We start from the raw sequence: 25,850 nt of genomic DNA, 5'->3' as shown, positions 1-25,850 counted from the left end.
AAAAATGAGCAACTGGCAAGCACAAAACCCTGTCTCAAAGACTTTTAAGACTTTTAAATAAATGTCAAATAAATGTGTCCTAACAGAAAGCTTCACCGTATCAACAATTATACATTTTTTTCTTAAATAATAACTTTTTTTTATGTTTATTATGAAACGTATGTTGGCAAACCGCCATACAAATCCCTGTGAATGACTGGTTACTATAGAAACAATACTGCATTAGAACAAGCTAATTAATATAAAACTATACTTTTAATTGCAGCTGGAACTACTGTCAGAGCTGCTTTTATACAAAATTATTCAATACCTTCTGAGAATTCAAAAATGCTGCAGTATAATGGGAAATAAATCACTGGGAATATGATCATGTAAATCTAGACTCAGATCCTGAAATTCCAGCTCGCTTAATAGCAATTAAATAGCTGGCTAACTATTTGGGAAGAAAGAAAAACATTGGGCCATGTACAAAATTCATTGTGCATATTCAAAAATCTATTTTTTTGTTTGTTTTTAAAGCTTTCAATGCTTTACATGTTCAGTGGTAACTTATTATTATGGTTATTATTTTATTTCTTTTTTTAAAGTTTAATACATTCACTTATTAATCCACACTGTTTTATACTGCATGGTCAGTTCAGTGTTTCTTCCTACTGCTTACTACCAAAATTTTTTCCCTACATTTTCTGTCGGCTCTGCTTTCTCTCCAGCAAACCACCCCCTTATCAGACTGACACTGCTACTCCAAAGTATATAAACACTACAGTGAGCTCCTTTCATGCCACGTAAACACTGTAAGAGAATTGTAGTGATTTTACGAATGGGGTGCCCTTTGTGTCCACCTGAAACTATATCATACAAATATGGATGCAAAGGAAAGGGAAAGGAAAAGACACAGGTAAAATGTCCTTCACTTTTCAGATAAATCATTTAAAACATGAATAAAACCTATCTATCTGTTTAAAATATCATGCGTGAAATATCCTTGAATCATCCATTACTGGTTCTGAAAAAATGTACATTATAGTGTTCACTGAATACACTCACCCCAGTGAAATATTTGAAATATTCTAAAGTCACAGGTTCAACAGGAAGTTGCATCATCCAAATTTCCTGAAGATCATGTGAAGAAGAAATAAGTTTCTGTTTTTTTTTCTGTATTTCCAATTACATTGTGATACTGACTGTCTGACATAAGCATGGATGCTAGTTAACTATATTTTGTGTATTTGCATATTCTATGGTAAAAATTGCTAGCTAATAACCCATTTACTCATTTAAGAGATATTGTAAAATGAGATATTGTTGCCTGAGAAGGATTAACACATTTTCGTTGTTAAATGCAACTTTCTTATATTCGATGTTGAAAAAAATAAAGAAATAAAGTTTCATTTTAAACAAAACCATAAGGGCTAAATAAGCACCCCAATCATAGAATAACCCAGGCATAGTCTTGGAGGCCCGCTGAAAGGTTAACAAATGTGCGACTGAAATCTGTCCTGCGCACAAATCCCCCCAAACACACTACTGGGAAAACTGTTAATATGCAAACGGCCTCTTAAATCCCCATGAAACATAAGACTGTTAACATTTACACAGTGTGCAGCTGTGGTGTGTGTCCTCCAGGCTAGTGCAGCCTTTTATAATCTATCCTCTACACAAGCTCATCAAGTAGCCATCAAGCGAGCCTGGAGGTCCTCCTAAAAACTCCAGCTCCAGAGGACACACGCATTCCACTAGTGTTGGAATGGAAAAGAAGTGACACAGACTCTTGATACAGTATCATTTTTCACCCAGGGAACAAAACGGTCTCTGTTAATTCCTTGTCCTCATCATATTCACTGTTTCTAGCTGAAGCCTGAAAGATCGAATCCATTTTTGCAGACGATAAACTCCTGCTGCCTGACAGAACTGAATAAAACTAATTTCACCAGTGGGTTATCATGTAAGGCCAGGTGCCTATTGAGCCAGTCTATGACTGTTATTTTCTTGTCTACTCAAGAGCAAATACATGCCAATTACAGCACACTTTTTCCAAACAGAAAGAACTTGTTTACAGTCCACTCCATAGTGTAGGGCATGGCCAACCTCCACCCTTTTGTCATTGAGGCAAGGCCAATTTGAAGGCCGTTATCGTTAGTGCTGAGGGCGCTTTGAAGCAGGCTTCCTAAAGCGCCGTGATCTCAGCCATGTCGGCTGCTCAAGGTCACATCAGGGGTACCAGATGTGAGAGCATTAAATCTACCAGGCCCTAAAACAGTGACATCGCAGCTTCCCTTTCACCTGGCCATTTGTGAAGCCTGCAAGCTGTAAATTACTTTAATGTTCCAGCATAGTAACTTTCAAAAGCTCATGTCTGATTTGGGTCAAAATGTTTTTGTAAAAAAGTGGGATACTAGTGGGGCTAAAAATGAATCAATTTTTTTGTTTGTTTTGTGTTTGGCTCAGTTTCTCTAATGAACATGAGTCAGTTTTAGAAATATATTGTTCTTACAGGGATCAGGAGATTAGGAAGGTTGAATAAAAATGCTACAAATCAACTTTTTGCTATAAAAAAAGGTCAAATTTGAGTCTCTGTAATTTCCATCCCGTTTGTACACACATTTCTGCCATCAGGGAACATGTTTCAGGATCAGAAATATTGTTTAGAATGCTAATAACCAAGATTAAGCTAAGATGTATTGTGTAGCTTGTGTACCATTGGGACTATTTTGGGATGTCTGATACGTGACAGAACCAACTGTGTCCTAGGAATACAAAGTACGTCAAATCAAACCGAAACAGAGAGTTAATACAATTGGTGGTGAATCAGACACTGTTCTGGACATGAGGATGTCCTGTTTGTTTCCTCGGGCAGCCTTACAGGAGACAAGCAGGCAGCAAGTCTTTGACGGATACACACAAACCATGTCAGGAATGTACATATCAAAAGACCATCCGCTCTACCAAAAGCATGTACGTAACAAACGCATACACGTGTTAAAGCACAAACACACAGTGACTAATACAATGGCTATTTGTATGTTGATTTAGACATCGCTGTCAGGCAAACAGGCATTGTATATTTATTAGTGAAGAATCATGCAGTCTTGGTTGAGAAATAATACTTTCAGACCATCATGTATTGGTTTAAGGGCCATATAAAAAGACATTGTGTTCAGAGAATTGCATCTCCTGGTACTAGCATCCCAAGTCTCTATCTTGTACAGTGTGTGTGTGTGTGTGTGAAGAGCAATACGTCTGTCTCTGACTGAAACAAGACAGGATGAGCGCACTATCAGTGAGATGACGGCAGCATACAACAAGAAGCAAAGAGAAAGGAGTGAAGAATGAAGCAGACGTTCCATATTACGTAATCACGTTATCGCACAGAAGCGAGGAAAACTTAAATCATCACGACAAGTAGATCACTTTGGCATGTCCAGCGGGAGCCGCTTCCTTCGAGTGTGTGTAAATCAGCGTGCATTTATCTGCCGGGCCATTAAGACCTCGCAGCCGTTCCTGTGAGCTAGTGGAGCACAAAGGACTCTGAGAGGATGAGGCCCAGGCTTTAAAACAACACACCGACAGAGCTGCTATTGTGCTGGGGAGGAAAGCTGTGCTCGGAGTAGACTGAACACAGCTGCACTGGCATGCACACACACACACACACACACACACACACACACACACACACGGAACCATTACTACTTCTTCACTACACTACTCCTGAAGCAATCACATGATCAAGTTATTAGTGATCAGTCAGCTTGCGCAAAACTAATGAGGATGTGATGATATACACTCATTGTCCATTTTATTAGGAACACCTGTCAATTGTATTGCAGCAGAGCAATGTATAAACTCATACAGACATTTTTCCAATCTTCAGCTCTCCAGTTTGGGTGAACCTGTGCCTCGTCTAGCCTCAGATTCCTGTTCTTGGCTGACAGGAGAGGAAACTTCTGTACTTGTAGCCCATCTATCTCAAGGTTCTGAGATGCTTTTCTGCTCACCACGGTTGTAAAGAGTGGTTATCTGAATGACTGCAGCCTCTGTCAGCAACAAGGCGTTTCCACCACTGAATTGCTGCTCACTCGATGTTTTTTGTTTTGTTACACCATTCTGTATAAACTCTAGAGACTGTTGTGAGTGAAAATCCCAGGAGATCAGCAGTTTCTGAAATATTCAATCTAGCCCAGCTGGCACCAACAGCCATGACATGGTTACAATCACTGAGATCACATTTTTCCCCATTCTAATGTTTGATGTGAACATTAACTGAACCTCATGACCTGGATGTGCATGATTTTATACATTGTGCTTGTCCGCCAGGCAACTCTGAATAAAAAAAATTAATAACCCGGATATGAAATCTGCTTGTCCCAGGCACCTGGGCTACTGATTTGTCCAACCCTGTTCAATAACTACAGGTATGTAGTTTCAAAATGTAGGCCTTTCAACAGAACCTGGGAGGTTAAAGAATAAACACCAGACAAAAAAATGTTAAGCTGTACACAGATATTGTGAAATATGCTTTTTAAAGTGCTTTTAACATATAACACAAATACCTCCTGTAGGTCTCTCACTCACTTATTAGTAGTATAAACCACATGAGTCAGTTAAAAAGACCTCCCTCAAACACTGAGCTTCACTCACGCAGTTAAACCCAAGCTGCGCCTTAACACCTGAGCTTAGCATGGCGCCATGCTCAAAGACCTTCCACGCTCAAACATAAACAGCGTGCATATGTGTGTGTGTGTGTGTGTGTGTGTGTGTGTATGTGGGTATATGTGAAATAAGAGGATGCTGGCTGATCTAGTATTATTGGGCAGACAGATGTTGCCTCCCGCGGCTCTGTTTTTTGGCATAACAAACAAATAAAGGTGGATCCCTCCCCACCTGCTGCTTCTGGAAGTGCAGACACACACAAAGACACACCCAACCATCCCGAGGAGGTAGATCTGACCTTAACATGCCATAAACGGAGCTTCCAGCCTGACTGCATTGGTTCCAGCTGAGTGGCATCTATGAAACACTGTGACGCCAATGGTGTCTTCAGGGGTCAAGGGGACAAGCGTAAAGGCCGGAGGGGGTGACTCTTTCTGCTTGACTTAGGGCACATGCATTCCAGAGTGATTTACACACACACACACACACACACACAGCAGGAGCCTAAAGATCCACTACAGATAACAGTTTTTATTTTAGTAGCTCTGAAAATGTAATATATTTACAGCTATTCCTAATATATTGTGATGAAACAGAGAAAATGACTGAGAAGTGTGAAACAGAGAACATGACCTTAAACTGACTTGCTCAGCCATGACCTGCCTATGAAGTTCTCCCATTGATCGATGAATAATTTGCAAATAAAAGCTGCTAAAATGAGGAAAAGTGAAAATCGTATAGGCTCCATGTTATTACAAAAAGAGCCAATAGGGACGGGGTTTCCCAAAAAGCGGGGTTTTCTCAATTAATGGTAAAGCGAGCCTCACAATGAACGCTCTCTCTATCTTATTTTAACATTATGATGCTTTTAGGAAACTGGGCTCTGGTTAATAAAGAGCCCAAATAAAGAGTTTTAGAAGTGACGATAAAACTGATACTAAATGCCAGTAAAAGAATATTCGATAGATTTTATTTTCATACGAGGATCTCTCAAACAGCTAAAAAGCTGAATATTCTTAACATCTTCCTAAATTATGATTATAAACAGATAGTAGCGTCAGACGTTTGTACTCTTCTGTAGACCCGCCCAATTGAAAAGCAGAAATGAGTCCCCTATTTACATTGTACACAGATAATGTGATGCTGTAAACAGGCTCAACTGACGCCTCTTTCTGCTTCCTTTAAGTAAACAGCAAATGCAAAATTAAAATACTTCCAAAGCAATCAAATTAATAAAAAATAATCATAGCAATACAAAAAAAGTGACTTATGTGTGTATTGGTAAAGTCATTAAGGCATGGTGCTGTGGCATGCTGCCAGGTCAAAAAGGAATTTTTTTCCCTCTCTAAAGTCCTCTGGTGAGAGCAGACCGCAGGAATCTGCTGCGCTGCAGCTGAGCGGGGGCACTTTGAAAGAGGATATTACGCACACACACACACACACACACACACATACACACACTTCTGCTCCATCTCTGCAAAACTGTACCACCGCCTCCAGCTTCGTTCTCATATGGAGAAGTTTAGCTGAAAAGCCGAATATCCCCCCACTCCAGATTCAGACGCATGCAAGCCAGAGGGAGTAATAAGTTCCAGTCCATACTGTATCGCTTATGAGTGTGTTATTCCAACCTTCCACAGACTGGAGGTCTATTTGGAATAGGACAAATGGCAGGAAAATGGAAAGAAGCAACAATCTCGACGGTTTGACCAAACACAGTGGTGTCCACATTACCTTAATACTTACATAAAAATATTCAGGAAATACGTTTGACCAAAATGACATGCAGTGAGGCAACTTAAATGTTGCAAGGCCTCACCTCAGCCTACTGAATGTTGAGGCGTAACGACAAAACCATCTTTGCGGAAGGTGGTAACTGAGACATTTTTTCCACCATCACGGAACCACAAGTGAGGAAAGACTCTAATGAGTGCCTCATATATCATGTTACACTGCAAGGTCATAGCTAATAATGCCTGCATACTGTAAATGTGCACTGTTGTGCGTCACATTCATTCTGAATTGGAAAAGATTACGTTCAGGCACAGTGCTCTGAACTTCTGAAATAAACAGCAGACAACCTAAGGGATTCTAAGGGTTTTTCCCATTTAAAGGAATAGTCAGGGATTTTTGGTTGTTGGTTGAAAGTTGGAAATTGGAAGTTAGATGAAGGTAGCTGTTTCGAAATCTAAAACTCAAACAAATACAGCAACAGTGTTCAAAGCCACCAAAGCCACACCCCCAAAACATACGCACAAGTACTGCCTAGACTAGAACCCGTGATTGACGGATAAGTAGAGATGTCTCCTCATCCTGATTGGTTAGAAGGCACTGGGGTGCCACTGACACCAAAGTTTCACTTATGAGCAGATACAGTATTTTATGGGCAGTTCCTGCAATTTTAAGAGAATTTCATCAAATACATGTGACGGTCTGGGAAAACCCATCAGATGTAGCAGTGGCTGAATTCTAGAAAACAGCCAAAATGACGAAATATCGGGTTTTGACCAAACTTGAGTTTTTCTGGCTATACCATATTTTGACACCTCAACCTAAAGAAAATCCACGCTGTCTAGGTAGGAGGGATGGCATGCTTTCTGTCCCCTGTCAATCACAGTGACACTAGCCAATCCATATATGCGGAAGAGGGTGGATAGCACTTTGCTCTGAGTGTGTTACGTTACCCTGTGACACAGCACGAGCAGCAGTTCAAAAAGATGAGATTGGGTGGCTTCACATATCTCAGAGGAAGCACATGTTAGTTTTCACCCTCCCTGCTTGGTAGCGTAAAATAAGGGAGAGCTGGCTGGTGCGTGGGAATTGGCAAGATCACATTAATGAGAAAATGTTCCCCATCCAAAATAAGAAAAACCCAACATGGAAATGTTTTTATTTAGGCTACCTTTTAACCTTGCCTAGGATATCTGCCTGAAAAAAAATTAGGTTGGGTAAGGAGCCAGTTTAACAAACTACAGAATGACAAGACAGTCTTAGTAAGATTTCCTCACACAGTGAATGTCAGGCTTTGATCACGCTGTTGAGTAACTGCATGACATGGACATAAGCCTTTTCACTTTTTGTTCTTCTTTTCACTTTTGAGGATAAACAGATTTTAAAATGTGATAACTTGGGATGGAGATGCATGCAAAAGGGAAACATATTCACTTCAGGGAAGTGTGTAGGTTTCAAAACTACGTATTGTACAAATTTGACCATGTGAGGGGTTTTTCCTAAGCTGTCACACATATTACAGAAAGTGTTCTGACCTGACCTTTAATCACGAGCCTGGCTATAGATATTTGCTGATAATGTAGAAGACGTACTTTTTTTTTTTAAGATTTACATAAAATGTTCAAAGTTCTATTAAGGCATAACATTCAGACTTGTCAAAATCCATACAAATGGACCTGCAGGAATCACAGGTTGATGAAAATCCTCCAGAGCCAGCAGGATAAACGCTGAATGCAACGCTGCATTGTGGGAACTTGCGGAGCTCCCACAAGAGAGCTCCCACAAGAGGAAGAGAGAAAAAAACATGGAGTTAAGGAACAATCACGCAGCGCTGAAAGGAGGGAGAACGGTGCAGAAAGCACATGTGCAACGTTACACTCGAACCGGGGCATTGTATTTGAGAAGTGCTTGAAGGAGTCTGATACAACCCAGAGGCCCAATCCCCAGCCCACACACACACACACCCAAACACACACCTACACACACACACACACACAGCTAGGCTCCTGTTAAAGTCATTAGTTTATGGGTATTACTACACTGGCATGAAGAGCAGCCATGACATCATAACAGGCTGCTGCTTGCTGTCTGAGACCGGACAGACGGTATTACCAGACATACACTCTCACACACACACACACATCCAACAGAAGTCTTCATGGGCAACATGAAGAAACTGGGATGTCACTTCCTGGCAGGGTGCCATTGCTGATGACAATGATTATTAACCCAAACATTTTTTTTCAAGTTCAAAACTTTTTTAAAAAGTTAAAATTTTTTTAAACTCATTAATCATCTCATTATTAAATATTGCATTTATATCACAATGATGATATTTGCTCATTTGGATTTTAAAGTAAAAGTGCCCTGTATATATACATACATATACACTATATGGCCAAAAGTTTGTGGACACCTGACCATAACATTTATACAGCATGTGCTTGTTGAACATCCCATTCCTGATTTAGTCCCAATTTGCTGTTATCCTCCACTCCTCTGGGAAGGCTTTCCACTACATTTTGGAGTGTGGCTGTGGGGATTTGCCCATTGAGCCACAAGAGCATTAATGAGGTCAGGTACTGATGTTGGGCGAGGAGACCTGGGGGGCAATCACCGTTCCAGTTCATCTTAAAGGTGTTCAGTAGGGTTGAGGTCAGGGCTCTGTACAGGCCACTCGAGTTCTTCCACTCCAACTTTGGCAAAACATGTCATCATGTGATAATGACAGTGTACACAGGGGCACTCTCATGCTGGAACAGGTTTGTGCCCCTTAGTTCCAGTAAAGAAAAGTTGTAATGTTTTAACCTACAAAGACATTCGATATGATTGTGTGCTTCCAAATTTGTGGCACCAGTTTCGGGAAGAACCACATATGGGTGTGATGGTCAGGTGTCCGCATACTTTTGGCTATATAGTGTATATCACAAACTGAGATCCAGATAAGATACATTTTATTTATTTATTTTTTTAAATGTACAGTTGTTGATATGGTGAAGCTTTCTATATGGAAATGTTTATTTAAGGATTTAATTTTTTAAATTAATTTTTTACCTGCTATAACGTAAGTGATAAACTAATTGTCTCACAGACATTCTACGATGTTTAATGCTCACTTCTAATGTACAAGTAAGGAATAAAACTACAAAACCACCCCATCGATTATTTTCCTATAACAGCACATCATATAGTGATTTATTCTAAACTTGTATAACTGTACTGAGATTAAGCTTAAGAGTGAACAGAGCACATTATGAATATGGAAACTCAGCTTACTAAAAAAAGGTCAGACTGTGTGTTGGCAACCCACACTCACACACCAGAAACACACAGCGAACTGTAATCAGGTCTGAGGCGTGGATCCTTCCTCTCCTGAGCACAGGGATCTTCCTGAGAAAATGACTTTGATGCGTTACTGTGTCCAAACGTGACGTAGACTGACTGAGCTGAGCACACACTAGCAACCAATGTGAGTGTGTTTTTCTTCCCCGTGGATTTGGAGCTCCAAACTGAATTGTTAGAGGAACTCTAAAGCTGATCGACCACAAGGTCAGAGTTCACAAACAGAATGAAACGAGGACAGTCTGCTGCTCAGAAAGACTGACAGAGTGTCCATGAAACAGCACTAAAGATTACAGTGTTGTCATTATAAGGTTTCTTTCCAACACAGGGGAACGCCTTGTTTTTATGTTTCTTTTCTTTTTTCTTTTTTTTAGTATAATCATGTGAAATTATCATTCTATTCATACAGACGTGTACAAAGGGAGGAAATAGGACTCCAGGACTATTCAGGAGCACCATACCTAAGACAAACTGTGCAACAGGAGCAGTGTACGAAACCAAACTACACATCACAACAGCATCAGTATCATTTTAAACTAGACAGCATAACTGTACTGTTTATTTTAGACGGTTTAGTTCATTTAAAAAAAAAAAAATGTAATACTGTAAGACTGAATCATAATTCATCTTAATGAGAAGCCAGGTTTTTTCATGTTAACTCAATTCTAATGTATATTTCTGGTGCTCAGATTAAGCTTCAGTATTTCCACATCAGTCGGCATTCACGCATCGCAATGCACGACTATTACGTCTTTAGTGTACAGTTATGTGCAGTACTTCTGTTACACTGATATTAGTCACAGTCACTGATATCTAACAAATCACTGAGCAGACAGAAAGCGAGCCAGAGAGACAGAAAGAGAGAGGGGCGGATCTTCATGATCTCCTCTCTGCGTAGGAGTTTTAGGGGAATTCAGAAAATGTGGTGCTCTGTGGGACCAACTGTGGTGGAAAACCTCCCCATAACAAGTGTGACAAGAAAAAGGTCGGGTGGTAAAACCAAGGCCGCTGAGTTGTACTTTATGTACTTTATGATATGGACTGATTTGCTATGTTCCACATGACTTATACGTGTAACATGTTAAAAACCCACTAATGAAGTGCTGATGTGACGTGGTTAAAACTAACCTACATTTACAGTTTACATTTACAGCTTTTACAGCATTCTGCAAGCGCAATTATTCAAAGCGACTTGCTTTCTAATCTCCATCATCCTCATGCTAGAACAAATAGGTCAGGGTATAAGAATCACTATCAAGCTAAAGCTCTGGAAGAAAGGAGTTAGTGCAACAGCAACAAAAACAGTAAGTTAAGTGGGGTGTTTTTTAAACCAAAAAACTACTGACTCATCAAACCACCAACAGAAACTGCCATCATCTGCAGTGGTCAGGATTAAAACTCTCTATGCTTGTGAAATATATGAAAAGGCCAACCTTACAAATATTCATTATTGTTTACTATCATTTTATTTGTTTGTTTGTTTACTTTAACTATGGTAAATATAGCATATATAGTAAATATACTGTAGCAATCAAATCCTTACCCATGATACTGCATGATGATAACAGTTATTATTATTATTATTATTATTATTATTATTGCTACTTTGATGCTTTATGTTACACTGCTAATTGTACACTATGCTGATAATTACCAGTAATATCACCACTACCACCACCATGCTTCACAGTGGGGATGGTGTCATGTTTCTGTCAAATTTTGTACCAAGGCCATAAAGTGACATTTTGGTCTCATCGTACTATAGAAAATTTTGCTTTGTTTGATGAGTCTTCAACATGGTTTTGTGGCAAACTCTAAATGGGATAACGATTCAAATAACAAAACAATATATCATACAAGCACAGCCCAGAGCCTGATTTTCAGGGTTAATAAAAACGATAACTGATAGAGCAGTGAGGGTGTGAGGGCATGTTTTATTTATTTCTTGGTGGGGACCAAATGTCCCTCTCATGGATAGGAATATCTGAAAGTTTTGACCTTGTAGGGACATTTGACTGGTCCCTCTGAGAAACAACTAACATTTTTTACAAATTGTATTGAAAGTGCCTAAAGGTTTACTCTTTGTTTCTGATGTTAAGGGGTGTGTGTGTCTGTCTGTCTGTCTGTGTGTGTGTGTGTGTGTGTGTGTGTGTCTGTGTGTGTGTGCGCGCTCACCAGAACGAGAGCGAAGCGTTCCTCGAGCTCAGCAGGCTCCGGCATTGGCACCTTTAATGGCATGATGTGATGCTTCATCTCACACTGTCCATCCACACTTTCCAAATTCCCCATGGCTGAAATAAAGCTCTGCTACAACATCCACAGCTTCAGATGACGCACTTTGAGATTTGAGAAGTCTAAGATTCTTTCTGAATTCCCAATAAATCCAGTCGATCACATCCCCGAGTTGGTGATGTGATTCCTAAACAAAACTCCACTCCGAATCTGTGGGATCTCACTCCTGATCTGTGGGATCTCACTCCGGATCTGTGGGATCTCACTCCGGATCTGTGGGATCTCACTCCTGATCTGTGGGATCTCACTCTGGATCTGTAGGATCTCACTCCGGACCTGTGGGGATCTCACTCTGGATCTGTAGGATCTCACTCCTGATCTGTGGGATCTCACTCTGGATCTGTAGGATCTCACTCCTGATCTGTAGGATCTCACTCCTTATCTGTAGGATCTCACTCCTGATCTGTGGGATCTCACTCTGGATCTGTAGGATCTCACTCCTGATCTGTAGGATCTCACTCCTGATCTGTGGGATCTCACTCTGGATCTGTAGGATCTCACTCCTGATCTGTAGGATCTCACTCCTGATCTGTGGGATCTCACTCTGGATCTGTAGGATCTCACTCCTGATCTGTAGAATCTCACTCCTGATCTGTAGGATCTCACTCCTGATCTGTAGGATCTCACTCCTGATCTGTGGGATCTCACTCCTGATCTGTGAATGGACTTTCTTTAAAGCATCTGTTGCTTGTTAAAAAAAGTAACCTCAGACTCCAAAAAGCGATCATGTATCAATTTTCCACAGAGTTGTCTCAAAGCTACCTGGCCAATCCATCTCAAACCCAGAGCCGTGGTCTTCTCTGAAGTATTTCCCTCCTGTTCTTAAAGTCTGAAGAGTTTTCTAGCTGCCTCCAGCCTCCATTCATTTGCCTGCGCAGTCCTGATACAGAGCGCGGTTTGCACGGGGCTATCCATCGACCCACCCTTTTTTCTCAGTCCTGAGTCCTGCCTACTGAGGCGGTCTGTTTGCAGCTCGTCTGTCAGTCTAACCAACACAAAATTCTCCGTTACAAACTTCTTTTCTAAAGCTCTAAAAGTCCACTGCTTCCTCCTCGGCTGCTTGTCGCCACCTGCTGGCAGGACGCTGCAACTGCACGCAGCAATGGCAGGAATTCTGCAGGGGAGTTATGATTTTTATCTGGAATATAGTCAAACTTATTTTCCTGTTATAAGGTTACAATAAACCAAATATATGATTAGCCTATTAAACCTATTTCTAGATATTTTGTAAGTAATTCAAGCTTGAAAGAGCTTGGAATGTTTTAGAATAAAAAGATTTCAAACTTGAAATGAGTCAAAGCTTCTGAATAATCATATATCTGAATTATAATAATCACATACTAAGACATATGAGACAAATTTGCCCATATTCAAGATATTTTCACTCCACTAATGTATATATATATATATATATATATGCACAGTACTGTGCAAAGTCTTAGGCACCCTTTTTTTTTAATACAAACTTTTTTATAGATTTTTATTTTATGACTTCTACGTTATCAAGTCAGTACGAAAACATTTTAGATTTCTAAACATTAGTTTTCCAGCACTAAATTAAATGTTATAGAAAAATGTTTGTATGTCAGTAAATAAACCAACATATTACATAAGAGACTACTTAGTCCATTTCTTTTCATGTGCCTAAGACTTTTGCCCAGTATACACACACACACACACACACACACACACACACTGTATCAAAAGATGACCTTAGAATTGTTAAAAGATGACCTTAAAATTGTTTCCCATTATAGACATTTCTCATTATATGAAAATGTACAAGGTAGAATTGTGTTTCACAGCTGGAGCTGGTGTGAAGCAGATTATACATGTAAAAGCACTCAAATGCAGAGTTGTAATATTCTGCAATTTGTAGAAATTTTTGTTAGAGACTGAGTTTTGCAGAGAAACGTATCTTTCTACTTTCTCATGGTTGACTTTTCCTTTAATTCAGAATTTAGTTAGATTGATACATTAATAACGCTTTATAAATCTAACATAAAGATTATATATTTTGATACCAGATAATGAAATCATTGTTTTTTTAAAATGTAATAATGATCTTTGATAACAGTTTTCTGCTACACAAACAGAAAAAGTAAAAAGAGTATAAACCAAGTTTGATCAAGTTTGAACCAAATTTGCTTTTTTTTTTTTTTTTTTTAATTATATTCAGTTACATTCTCATTCGTTACGCACCCAAAAAGTTGATTTTCTCCAGGATGTTGATTTTCTCCAAGAAAAAAAATCATGATGTAGTTTTCTTGTGGTCCGTCACGTAAATAGAGTTCTTAATGTACCCTTTCATTTTCTACTCCAAGCAGACAAAAACAAATACTGAAAAAAACTAAAAGTGGTTATGACAAAACTAGCTGTCATTTCCTACTGTTTCAGTTGTTCGTCAGGCTTAAAAATTTTGACTCATCACACCGTCACTACCTGAGAGTGACATGTAGTTATTAAACCTAACCTAACACCAGGTTAGTAAAGTGACTTCACTACATAATGCTGTTTCAGTTCATGCTAACATGCTAGCTAAGAATTAGCTCATTCTAGCAGGGGTGGATTTAGTGATTTGGGGGCCCTTATGCAAAATACAGGAATGGGGCCCTATTCAGTTGCACACATTTCCCTCAATATTTCATTACAGCATGAGGTGTGGTTAGGGGACACTGCTGAGATAAGAGCGGTATGAATCATTTCAGTGTTTTAACATAAATATTTAAATTTTCAGCATACATTATTCAGCATTAATTAAAAATATATATAATTTGCATTTTAGGGGGCCCATGGCTTCTGGGGGCCCAAGGCAGTTGCCGACCTTTGCCTAGTGCTAAGTCGGTCCCTGCATTCTACTTAGGCATTGAACAAAATGCCTAAAAAAACCTAAATTAGCTACCTAAATAACATTAACCACAAGTTATCATTTAGCTAGATAGCCTACAACCAAACCAACAATTTGAAATGAGCTAAACTTCGTTATGTTTGCTGGTATACTAGCACTGGTGACGTAGATAACATTAAAGTGAGGTAAAAGTTTATTAATTAAAATATTTTTCAACAAAAACACAAGATTTCGTGTGATTGGAGGCAGTTTAAGACCACAATTGCAACAAACACATTTAAAGTGCAAAGAGTATCTTTAATAGAACAACAATAGAACAGCTGCGATACAGATTTTCAGTGACAGCATCAACAGACTGCAAATCTGCTTACTCTTCTCTGGTCTCCTCCCAAGAAACCTTTACTTAACATACTTTCTTCTAAACATTTTGTGATAAATTGTCACTTCTACAAAAATATATAACTTAATATATACTTCCACAAAGTTAGTCCTCGTAAGATGATCTCAAATCTGTTCGGAATGGATAGAAAAAGCACAGTGATATGTTTCTGATATGTTTTTTGATAAACCATTTGATATTGAAACAGATACAACTCAATCTCTTCAACACTTCGGATATACACACATATGAAGAAACTCCAGAAGTCAATGCACAGTGCACAGAAATTTCCCATGCTGTGAGCAAATATGTTTAAGGCAAAAGAATTTGCAAACACAAAGGCAATTAAACCAGCAATAACTAAGCAAAGTGAACACATATTCTCAGAAGAAACGGTACTAAACTGTACCTTTCCTTGTCACTGGAGTGGGTACGTCAAGGGTACATCTTTTTTTATACCTTTAGTGTATACCTTTTACCTAGAAAGTTGCAAGTAGTGCATCTTTAAAACTCTAATAACCATTTATATACCTTAAATTATTTTTAAAGGTACACTATATCCACGTATCCATGTGAAAGATACATATTAAAGGTACAGAGAGGTACCCATGAGGGCACACCCTTGAGTGACAACCGAAGATACTGTTTAGTTCTGTTTTTTTTCTGAGAGTGCATCTGAGGGGTATTAATATTCGTTTAAAGATGCAGTGTATGACACTTCTCCAGCGTATAAAGAAGCAGTAATGAGACTCTTACAGAAAACTGTTCTATGACGGTTCTTTAAATAACTACACTTTTACCCGTTTTTAAGGAATAAAGCTTTTAGAAATCATTATGTAATGCTATGTAATATGCTAAAATATGAAAAAAAAAGCATGTGGGAATGTGTCTTTGATGCTAAAATAATAAACCTCGTCAAGGAAACTCTTTATTTAAGATCACCATAGAGGAACAGTGTTTCAGTCCTTTTATCTGGTTAAGTGTTTTTTTTTCTATCAAGACTTATTCATACTCAAACTGTTTTCTACCCTTTGGGTCAAAATGGCACGTTATTTTGCTGGCGTGCACTGACAGTTACAGCCTGTCCAAAAGGCATTTGGTATTGCTGGAAACTATAGCAAGTACAGAGCGTAAATCACATGACATAACATTTTCTCCTTCATTTGCCCCCCTGCACTGTGCTATACACGTAAAATGACATTAGCAGCATGCAGATGCAGACGTACAGGTGCGAAGGGATTGTCACAGAAGCATACAAAAGCCAGATTATTTGGTCTCATCTGTTAAATCATACCTGAAGGGTGAAACAAAAAGGAGAATACATGTAAATACATTCAGCTCTCATCACACACAATAAGCCTGAGCATACAAGGTAGACTCATGAATTGTCAATCTTAAAGGAAAAATCCACCATTCATAGGTATAAGACTTGCATATTAGGCTTTATAATTATCATGTAATCTCTAACTGTGTCCAAAATTGTTTTTGAGAGTTTTGTTTAAATACTTTCGCCAACATGTTTGTCTATTTTCACCTTGGTTAATGGTTTCCTAAGTGGCACCAGTGGGATTTAGCCCTCGCTTCATCTCTACCTAAAGAGAGTGATGCAGCAGCACTTAATTCTTATATCTCTCACCTCCTCATCTGTTCAGTCTACTCAAACAGATCAGCTTCCAAAGCTACACTTTTCACAACACCATCATGGCTGTCATCCTGCAGATCCCTAACTAGCCGAGCTGAGTCTCTGCCGTAACTCAGTACAACTGCGTCATATAGCTGCATTGAATTCTGGAACTGTTCAGCGTTTACTGTCTCCACTACTTCTGCGTAGGATTTCTCATCAACATTTCTTCTCATCAGGATTTCTCAGATTAAACGCTTTTGTAACTGCTCTAGCTAAACAATATTCCCCTGTGATGTCAGTGTGATACACAATCGCTAATGTCTCACAGGAATAAAGGAAATACAACACCAACCTACAAACTAGCACCAGAATTACTAAGCATGTAAACATTCAATGTGTTTCATGGTGGAGTTTATTCCTTTAAAGAATAGCTGAAACAGCATATGAAGTGGAGACTTGGCAGATCTAAAGCACTTACCACTGCGGCACCCCTGCCTTCAGGTCAATCTGATCCAGATCTAACTGCAGCTGTAAGACAAAACACAAAAATCACACACTTAGGACTTTCAGACAGCCATTCTTAATGTCGCACCAGTCTCAAAACAGTATTTAGCAAACAAACTGGCAAACAAAAATGGGCTCCTGAGTGGTGCAACAGAAAAGAGTTCGCCTTTTCGTCTAGAGATTGTGTTCGCATCCCAACAATGCCACATTGGCCCCAACTCCCAACACTAAGTGGTGGGTGGGAATTGGGCAAGATTAAATTAGGGAGAACATCAAGGGGGGAAGCAAACAAAAATGTGCTTTTACAGACTGAAAAAAAACTTTTGTTTTTATGAGAAGTGTTATGAGAAAACTTGTCTTGATTTCCTAGAGTTTCATTTTTTTCAGGCTTTTTGTTAGGCTTGAAAATTCGTTAGGCTTGAGTTTCGTATAAAGGATTAAAATATCAATACCCGATGACTGAGGGCTGTAATCAGAGATTCAGCAAAGACAGCAAAGATAGCACTGAAGGAGCTGCAGAGATCCACAGAGGATATGGGCATATCTCTCCACAGATCAGGGCTTTATGGAAGAGTGGCCAGAAAAAAGCCACTGCTTAAAGAAAAAAAAACATGTTTGGACTATATGTGGTGCAAACCCAACGCTTCCCACCACCCGGAGAGCACCATTCCCACAGTGAAGCATGGCGGGAGCAACAACGTGCTGTGGGGATGCTTTTCATCAGCAGGGACTGGAAAACTGGTCATGATTGAAGGAAAGATGGATGGCACTAAATACAGGGCAATTCCTGAAAACCTGTTTTGTATTGACTTTGGGGGGTGAATACATATGCACACTAAAGATTTCTGGGTTTTTTTTTTGTCTTAATTATTGTTTGTGTCACAATTAAATATTTTGCACCTTCAAAGTGGTAGGCATGTTGTGTAAATCAAATGGTACAAACACCCAAAAAAATCCATTTTAATTCCAGGCTGTAATGGAACAAAACAGGAAAAACACCAAGGGGGTGAATACTTTGAAGGGGGGTGAAAGCACGGTGATGTATTTATTCGTCTTTGGAGTAGCTGCATCTCATTTCATTGCACTTCTGTATCTGCTACGAATGCACATGTGACAAATAAACCTTGAATCTCGAAATAAGCTAAACTTGTTTGCTTTCATACTAAAGAGGTAGTGGCATAGCTAACATTAAACTTAGGTAAAAAAAAATCACCTCAGCGTGTTTTAGTTAACTATTACACTGTTTCTTGCTAATATGCTGTCGAATTCTTCATTCAGATTGGTCGGAAGATATTGATTAATTTTCTGTAACAGCAGCTTGGACAGGAGTGACGCCTGCAATGTTTATATAAATGCGAAAACGTAAATACGGCAGCGATGGTGAAGTTTTCTGTAGCAAGACATTTATGGAGCGTTTTTGGAAGGAGTCTCCAGTGTCAGTGCTTTGTCATAGTCAGAGTTAAAGCTGTTCCTTTAGGTTTTCCGAAAAGAAAAAAAAAAAATCTTCAGGAAGTAGGGCTTTGTGGTTTCTCTGTGAAACAAGCTGCATTTTCTGTCTTACTTACTTAAAAAGAGAGAAAAAAAGAGGCTGGTGATGCTATAACGTAACCGACAACAAGAACTAACTTGTTTTGTGGAAGTTCCGTAAATGGATAAATATGTGTTGCTCTTTAATAAATTTAATTGGATATCACCACACCACCACGCCACTGATTATTCTTTTATACTAGTGTTTTATTCATTCTATATAATACAACAGTTCATTCCAGTCCCCTAATTTGATTGGACAAGCAGCATTCCAAGAGTGCTGATATTCAGTATAACAGCTCTTGTACATTTCACTCTTTATATAACTCCGCTTGTCTGTGTTTGCTAAATAAAATTCAAAGTTTTGGCAATACTTCGTTACACTGAAACCGTTAGTACACTTACTACGGGCTGTTAGTCTGTGCGCTGTACGGCAACACGCAATGCTCTATCCAACTGTGGATCCTTTGGCAACTATTGTTGTTGACGAAGCAAAAAACAAACCAACTATTTGGCCAAATTGTGTCTGAAAAGTCAGTTACTCTATATTAATTTCTTGTTTATAAAACATGTTGTATAAAAGCAATATAACACTCGCAGTCATGCTGTTGTACTGAATATCAACACAGCTGTTACTGCCTATGGCACTCGGCTGTAGGTAATATCATAATATCATTGCCATACCCTGCCAATGGTCTCTTTCTCACGGCTCATGAAAGAACCACTGTTTTTGACGGACATGTCAAGGCGTCTCTTCGTGGCCTCCTCCAGGGAAAGGATGAAATCAAACCTAAAGAAGAGACAGTGTTGATAATGAAAAATGTCCCAAACCCCCAACACTGCTGTACTACTCACAGTGTTCATTTGTTTCTAGCTGAAGATTTAAAAAAAACTGAGATTTTGCTGTACTCTGATGAAAACATTTACCTCTCACTGAACTCAGGATTGAGGTCTCGCTTTTTGACACTCGTCTTTCTTTTGGTGCTTCTGTTCTTGTCAGGCTGGAGGATGAAGGACACATAGGGATCTGAGCCATCCTTGGAGCATGACGGCAAATTTCTACATGGGAAGAACAGCAAAAAAAAAAAAATTCATATTAAATATTATTTGTACTACTACTACTACTACTACTACTACTAATAATAATAATAATAAAAATAATAATATGTTTTATTTATATAGTGCCTTTCACAAAACCCAAGGCTGCTTTACAGAATAAAAAAGGAATAAAAAAGGAATTTAAAAAAATGAATAAAAGCATAAAATTAGATGGTAGACAAGAAAAAATATATAACTACTGACAGTTTAAAGGAGGAACCTAGCTATTCTATAAGGAGTGGTTAGCAGAAAAACCACAGGTATTACAGAGAAAGGAGAAGTTAAATTAGATATGTGTGGGGAAGAGAAACTGTGTGTGAACATGTGTGTCTTGAGTTTTGATTTAAATAAGGCTTGTACAGTCTCAGAGAGTAATTCATAATGTAATACATCAGCTACCTCATTTTATACCACAGTGTGGGTGAGGGAATGACTGTTTATAGCAGCTGTAAAGTAACCGGAACTTGCTTTAACAGGAACTTGTTTTGAGGACATTCCACAACAATAAAAGTAACTATAAACGGATAAAAGAATCGTTTGTCATCCTTTAAGAGATACATTGTCATTGTTGCTTAGTAAATTACAGACACTGTGTACAGACGTGTACAACATGGATAGACGGGTGACATATTAAAGGAAAAACCTCATTTTTAATGGGTGGAGAAACATTATGAGTGCAGCTGCTTCTAGACAGGTGTACTTCATGATACAATTAAGCAATTAACATTCTCTCATGCTCAATGGCATGTATAAAATGCTGAACAGGCCCAGTTGACCTCATGTTTGGCTCAGGATAGAAAGAGGAAAAATTTAAGTGACTTTTATAATTGGGGAACAGATGGCAGAACCTTGAGTCCTTCTCAAGGTTCCAATTCTTTCAAAATATATTCCCTCAGTTGGGGTTGTGATGATGGTGGTGATGAGTGCTGTCTATCAATTGCATTATCCAAAATCTCCCACTGGTGTTCAACTGGGCTGAAATCTGATGAAATAGTGTGAGATTTTCATTTTCGCCCACATTCGGTGAGCCCTCATGCCATGTGGATAGGGGTGGAGTCATCCTGGAAGAGCTCACTTCCATCAGGATAGGAATTTTTCATCAGAGGATAAAGGTGATCAGTCAGAAGAACTTTGTACTGATGTGCAGTGATGCTTCCCTCTAAGGGGACAAATGGATGCAAACTATGCAACAAAATACCCCTACAACAATGTAACAGAGCCACTGGTTTTTCCTTTAATTTGTAGGCAACCTTTATATAAATATAAGCTATGTTATTAAATTGATACGAGTAAACTATACTATATCACCAACTATAAAAACCTATATTACACAAGCAGCAGCCTCAGTTTTAGCCTAGTAATCACTGAACACTTTTTAATGATATAATTCCTCTAAAAGCTGAATAGAAATTTGAATAGCTATAACTAGTAGAGGACAGATTCACTCAGAGTAACTGAAATTGGTCATCTAAACCAGGTGTAGTGCATTTAATGGGGTTTTGTGTTGTAATATGAAGTAGCAGATAATTTATTAGTTTGGGCATCTATACCGTGTATTAACAAGACAATCGCAGAGGGTCTGGAAACATCCTGGGAACGGTGTGCACATGCTGAGAATATACCCTGGATGAGATGCCAGTCCATTGCAGGGCTCATGCACTCATGCACATTCATACCTAGGGGCAATTTAAAGTAGCCAAACTATCTACCACCATGTTTTGGGGTGGCAGGAAGTAACTGGAGGAAACCCGTACAGACACAAGGAGAGTATGCGAAACTCCACACAGACAGTGTGGCACTCTCCAGCCACAACCATACATACGTCACAACCATACATACGCATACATGTGTGTGTTTGAAACAAACCTGCAGCCATGGACAGTGATGACCAGTCTGTTCTCATCAGTCGAGTAACCAATAGTGAGTTTCACCTGGCCCCGCCCACTAGCTCCAGCATCTCCGCCTCTACACACACACACACACATAAAAAACTGTCAGCAAACCAGTATCTCAGTAATTCAACAGTAACAACTAAAGCCATTTAGATAATGTGTATGTGACCCACCCATGGGCGGGAGCTGTCCTGTGTCTGAGCTCCTGATTGGCTGCAACTTCTATATTAGCACTGGGGATGCTGTGCTCCACCTCTTCAATGCCGCTAGTAGCATCATCTTCCACCAACTTAGAGTGAAGCAGCTGGAGCACAGATAGAAGAAATTAGGTTTTTAACCCAAATGAACAGAATGTATTCTAGAAGCCTATAAGCAATTATGCTTGTACACAACAGTTCTGTCATTACCTTGAGCTCTGCCCTTAACAATATCTCACTTTCAGGCAGGGCCCCATCCAGAGGAAGCCACCGATCCAGAACCAAGCCTGGCTCCTTCAGTATATCTTTTACAGGCAGCACCACTGCACCCAGAGGCTGTCCCCAGCTGTGAGACAGCTACACACACACACACACACACACACACACACACACACAAAGTCTGCTGCCACATCATCAATGAGTCATGAGTCACTTCAATAAACTAAATATTCAAGAAAAAAATAATTACACACACAGTGTCCACTACAAATAAATTACTGTTGTTTTGTACTTATGATTTGTAATGTGCATATTCTCACTCTGACAGTAAGCATTTCCTCTCTGGGGTCATGGACCAGAAAGCAGAATGCTTCATCCCAGTGTGGAGATGTAGAGCGCTCAGCAAGCTGTTAAAAAAAAACAACGAGACAAATATGTATCTGATTATACAACAGTTAGTTCCGGTCCACTAACGTGATTACTCGAGCAGTGTTCCAAGTGTTCCTATATTTAGTATAACCACACTGGGACTTTCACTGTGTGTATCATTCCGCTCATCTGTGTTCCCCACATATAATTCCACTTCCTGTTTTGAAATGGTTACTATAATAGAGTTAGTGACATCAACAGCTGGTACGGCAAATGAAACTTTTCCGGAATATAACTTTTTACTTAAAATATGCATCAGATGAAGATGAAAAGGAAGAAGGGACGCCAATTTTACCGGAACCACCTTTAAGAGGAATGTACAAATCAATGAGAGCAAGCTAGTCGACGGACTATAAAGTGAGTGTGGCTTCTTCTGGATCTATTTCTGCTAGCGGAGCAAAAATAAACAGAACATTTAGCCATATTGTGTCTGAAATGTCACTCGATATTAATTTCTTGTTCATGCAATCGTGCTATCATGATATTAAGTATAACTATACTTCTGCTCAAGCAATACTGTTTAATTGTTTCATCCATACTATTGCTATCTATCCATCCATTTTCCACGGGGGAGCCTGGAGCCTATCCCAGGGAACTCGAGGCACAAGGTGGGGGACAACCCTGGACAGGGTGCCAACCTATCGGAGGGCACAATCACACACATTCACACCCTAGAGGCAATTTTGGAAATGCCAATCAGCCTACAGACTTTGGACTGCTCCACGCACACATGGCGGAGGTGGGATTCGGGATTTGAACCCCCAGCCCCCGAATCCCCTATTACTACTACTACTACTACTACTACTAGTAGTACTACTAATTATTATGACATCTACCCTGAAACAGAAAATATGCACACAAATGTTATGCAATTTTGTGTCTTTTAAATCTTACTTTACTCCTGGAGGAAACATTCTTGAGAACCAGCTCAACTCCCACGACTGGCTCATGTCCATTCTTCTTTAACTACAATAAATATCAATTAACATGACAAATACAAAGTGGTTAAAGCATAAAAATTAACTTTACTTCCTTCTTCAGATGGCATTATCCAAGCGTTATGCGACTGATACACACTGCATGCAAACATCTGACTGTCTCTCACATACAAGAAAACCAGGAAACACCTCACGTTTTTAAAAACTTACATAAAAATATGACAAATATGCAGGTGATGTCAATGTATTCTGTTTGAATATTTGAACATTATCTGCACTTCTGAGTTTTATCACACAAAAATGTACCAAATGTTAATATTTACAGATTTTGGTGCTCTAGGAAGTGCACATTTTTTCAGTTACAATAACTGCCATCTTTATTACCACCTTTAAATCCAAATCATTATAAAGAAAAAATGACCACTGTATTGGCTATTGTTGGACATCACCACATCATTTAATTAATCTAAGATAAGAAAATGAGAAAGCGGAACAAACCAGTTTCACAAGTCCTAGCTAAGAAATACTAAAGAAAGAGGAAAACACTCACAGGAAGACCATAGGCTCGCTCTACATACACGAAGACGATGGCTGCAGCCGGCACGGCTTTATTCACGTACGACTGCTGAGCCTGGTAGCGCAAAATCTAACACACAAAGAGACAAAATGGACACTGTTTTAAAGCAGGATGCATTACATACCCTAGAGAAAAGTGTTATAGAAAAGTGTTTTGGGCAGAAAAACATTTAGGGTTCACCTGTTCAAGGCGGGTCAGGTCTGAAACTCTTGGCACCCATTCCAGCATCACATGAACTCGTCCTGATTTCACATCATTCAAGTCGTACCACTGCAACACACAGGTACACAAATTCAAATGCATTCATTTACCTGGCAATATTTATACACAGAACTAGTCAAAGTTTGCTCATTAAAATGTTTTCTTAATTTTCACTACTTTCTGCTAATTTGAATAAAGTTCCCAAAAGGCTGTGCTCTTCTCTGCTTCTAATACTTTCTAAATGAAAACTAGCTGTTTTGGGGAACTATTCATTTTAAGTACTTATTTTGAAAGCATTGTGATTCAGAAACAAATTGAAGCTATTATTTAGATAATTGCATTTCAACCATAAGCCTTTATCGACATGTCATTGAGAAAATGAAAATTATATAGTCAATCTAGTGTGTCTGGGCTTTTCACTGGTAATGTATAAGCTTGACAGTCTTGCCAGTCTACAGCATATATTAAGCATTAAGTCTCACCTGATCAGTAAACTGGGAGCTAATGAGGCCACTTAGACTCAGCTTAAACCTGCCAACAAACAATGATTATCAAAAATGTATTACATACCTAAATATATTGTTTAAATAAATATCTAAGGTATGATTGCAAGCAAAAGTAGTAACTATACCTATAATAGTTTCTATAATGAAGATACATAGTATTACTCTGATACTAAAGTACAGTACAAAGTCAGTACAACCACAATAGCATAAAAAAAACACCACAGCACATATCCAGAGCTTTCTGAAGAAAGTAGAAAAGGCCAGCATTTTGCTACCTCCCGAGGAAGTCATCCTGATCCACGTCTTTGTCATACAATTCAAACTGCACTTCCTGGCCTGGGAGTGCCGTGAGAATCACCTGCAAAGTGAGTAAGCACACACAGCCATGCATAACTTATGGAGCTCTCTGCACTGAAGATGCAAAGCAGAGAAACAAGTGAATGCTTATGTGTACAGCTGATCACAAAGGACACAATTAACTTGAGGCAAATCCACAAACACTCAACAAACCATCTACAGACTAGTAAGAGCAAGTCAGGTGACTGTCATCAAATCAGCTAATTTTAAACATTATGGGCCATATGAAGGGTTGGTGAATGAAATCTTTGACTAAGTACAAAAGATATGTCAATATTTACATGGGAAATACATTTCTTATATCAGAGCTGGTTTATGGAAACCCCCCCATTCAGATTATAGAATTCACTTGTGTTTAGTTTACACTTCTAAGGTTGCCAGATATTTCTTGATTGAAGGTGTCTATGGTAGCACAAGTACTTGCCTTTTAGCTTTAAAAAAAAGGGGGATTAAAAAATGTCGAATGAACAAGAAAACAGCATGTAATAGAATGCTGTCAAATGTAATAGGATGTAACATAAAAGCAGAAGACCATTTAA

The 25,850-nt window shown here is 39.0% G+C and overlaps 2 protein-coding genes across 6 annotated transcripts in view; both read right to left on the bottom strand.

Moving 5' to 3' along the window:
* fmnl3 (formin-like 3) overlaps nt 1-13,011 on the bottom strand; it is a 54,450-nt gene extending 41,439 nt beyond the window's left edge. For 2 of the 5 annotated variants that reach the window (XM_026920463.3, XM_034311651.2), the window contains exon 1: nt 11,899-13,010. In XM_026920463.3, the coding sequence (XP_026776264.3) occupies nt 11,899-12,012 (114 nt within the window). In that variant the 5' untranslated portion in view covers nt 12,013-13,010. Of the gene's footprint in view, nt 1-11,898 lie in introns of all 5 variants that reach the window. The other 3 variants (XM_053240949.1, XM_026920464.3, XM_026920462.3) reach the window with 2 other exon arrangements.
* A 2,128-nt stretch (nt 13,012-15,139) lies between these two features.
* The window catches only part of esyt1a (extended synaptotagmin-like protein 1a), a 27,336-nt gene continuing 16,625 nt past the window's right edge, over nt 15,140-25,850 (bottom strand). Inside the window, exons 19-31 of the mRNA XM_026920254.3 lie at nt 25,230-25,312; nt 24,931-24,979; nt 24,428-24,517; nt 24,221-24,316; nt 23,627-23,698; nt 22,624-22,710; nt 22,295-22,441; nt 22,061-22,191; nt 21,862-21,960; nt 19,825-19,956; nt 19,582-19,687; nt 17,345-17,394; nt 15,140-16,536 (exon numbers count right to left, since the gene is read on the bottom strand). Of these exons, the coding sequence (XP_026776055.3) occupies nt 16,509-16,536; nt 17,345-17,394; nt 19,582-19,687; nt 19,825-19,956; nt 21,862-21,960; nt 22,061-22,191; nt 22,295-22,441; nt 22,624-22,710; nt 23,627-23,698; nt 24,221-24,316; nt 24,428-24,517; nt 24,931-24,979; nt 25,230-25,312 (1,170 nt within the window). The 3' untranslated portion in view covers nt 15,140-16,508. The remainder of the gene's footprint in view (nt 16,537-17,344; nt 17,395-19,581; nt 19,688-19,824; nt 19,957-21,861; nt 21,961-22,060; nt 22,192-22,294; nt 22,442-22,623; nt 22,711-23,626; nt 23,699-24,220; nt 24,317-24,427; nt 24,518-24,930; nt 24,980-25,229; nt 25,313-25,850) is intronic.

The sequence above is a fragment of the Pangasianodon hypophthalmus genome, chromosome 16, assembly GCF_027358585.1.
Source record: "Pangasianodon hypophthalmus isolate fPanHyp1 chromosome 16, fPanHyp1.pri, whole genome shotgun sequence".
Classification (NCBI taxonomy): domain Eukaryota; kingdom Metazoa; phylum Chordata; class Actinopteri; order Siluriformes; family Pangasiidae; genus Pangasianodon; species Pangasianodon hypophthalmus.
The sequence above is the reverse complement of the archived record's forward strand: the minus strand, read 5'-3'. Positions and strand labels throughout refer to the sequence as shown.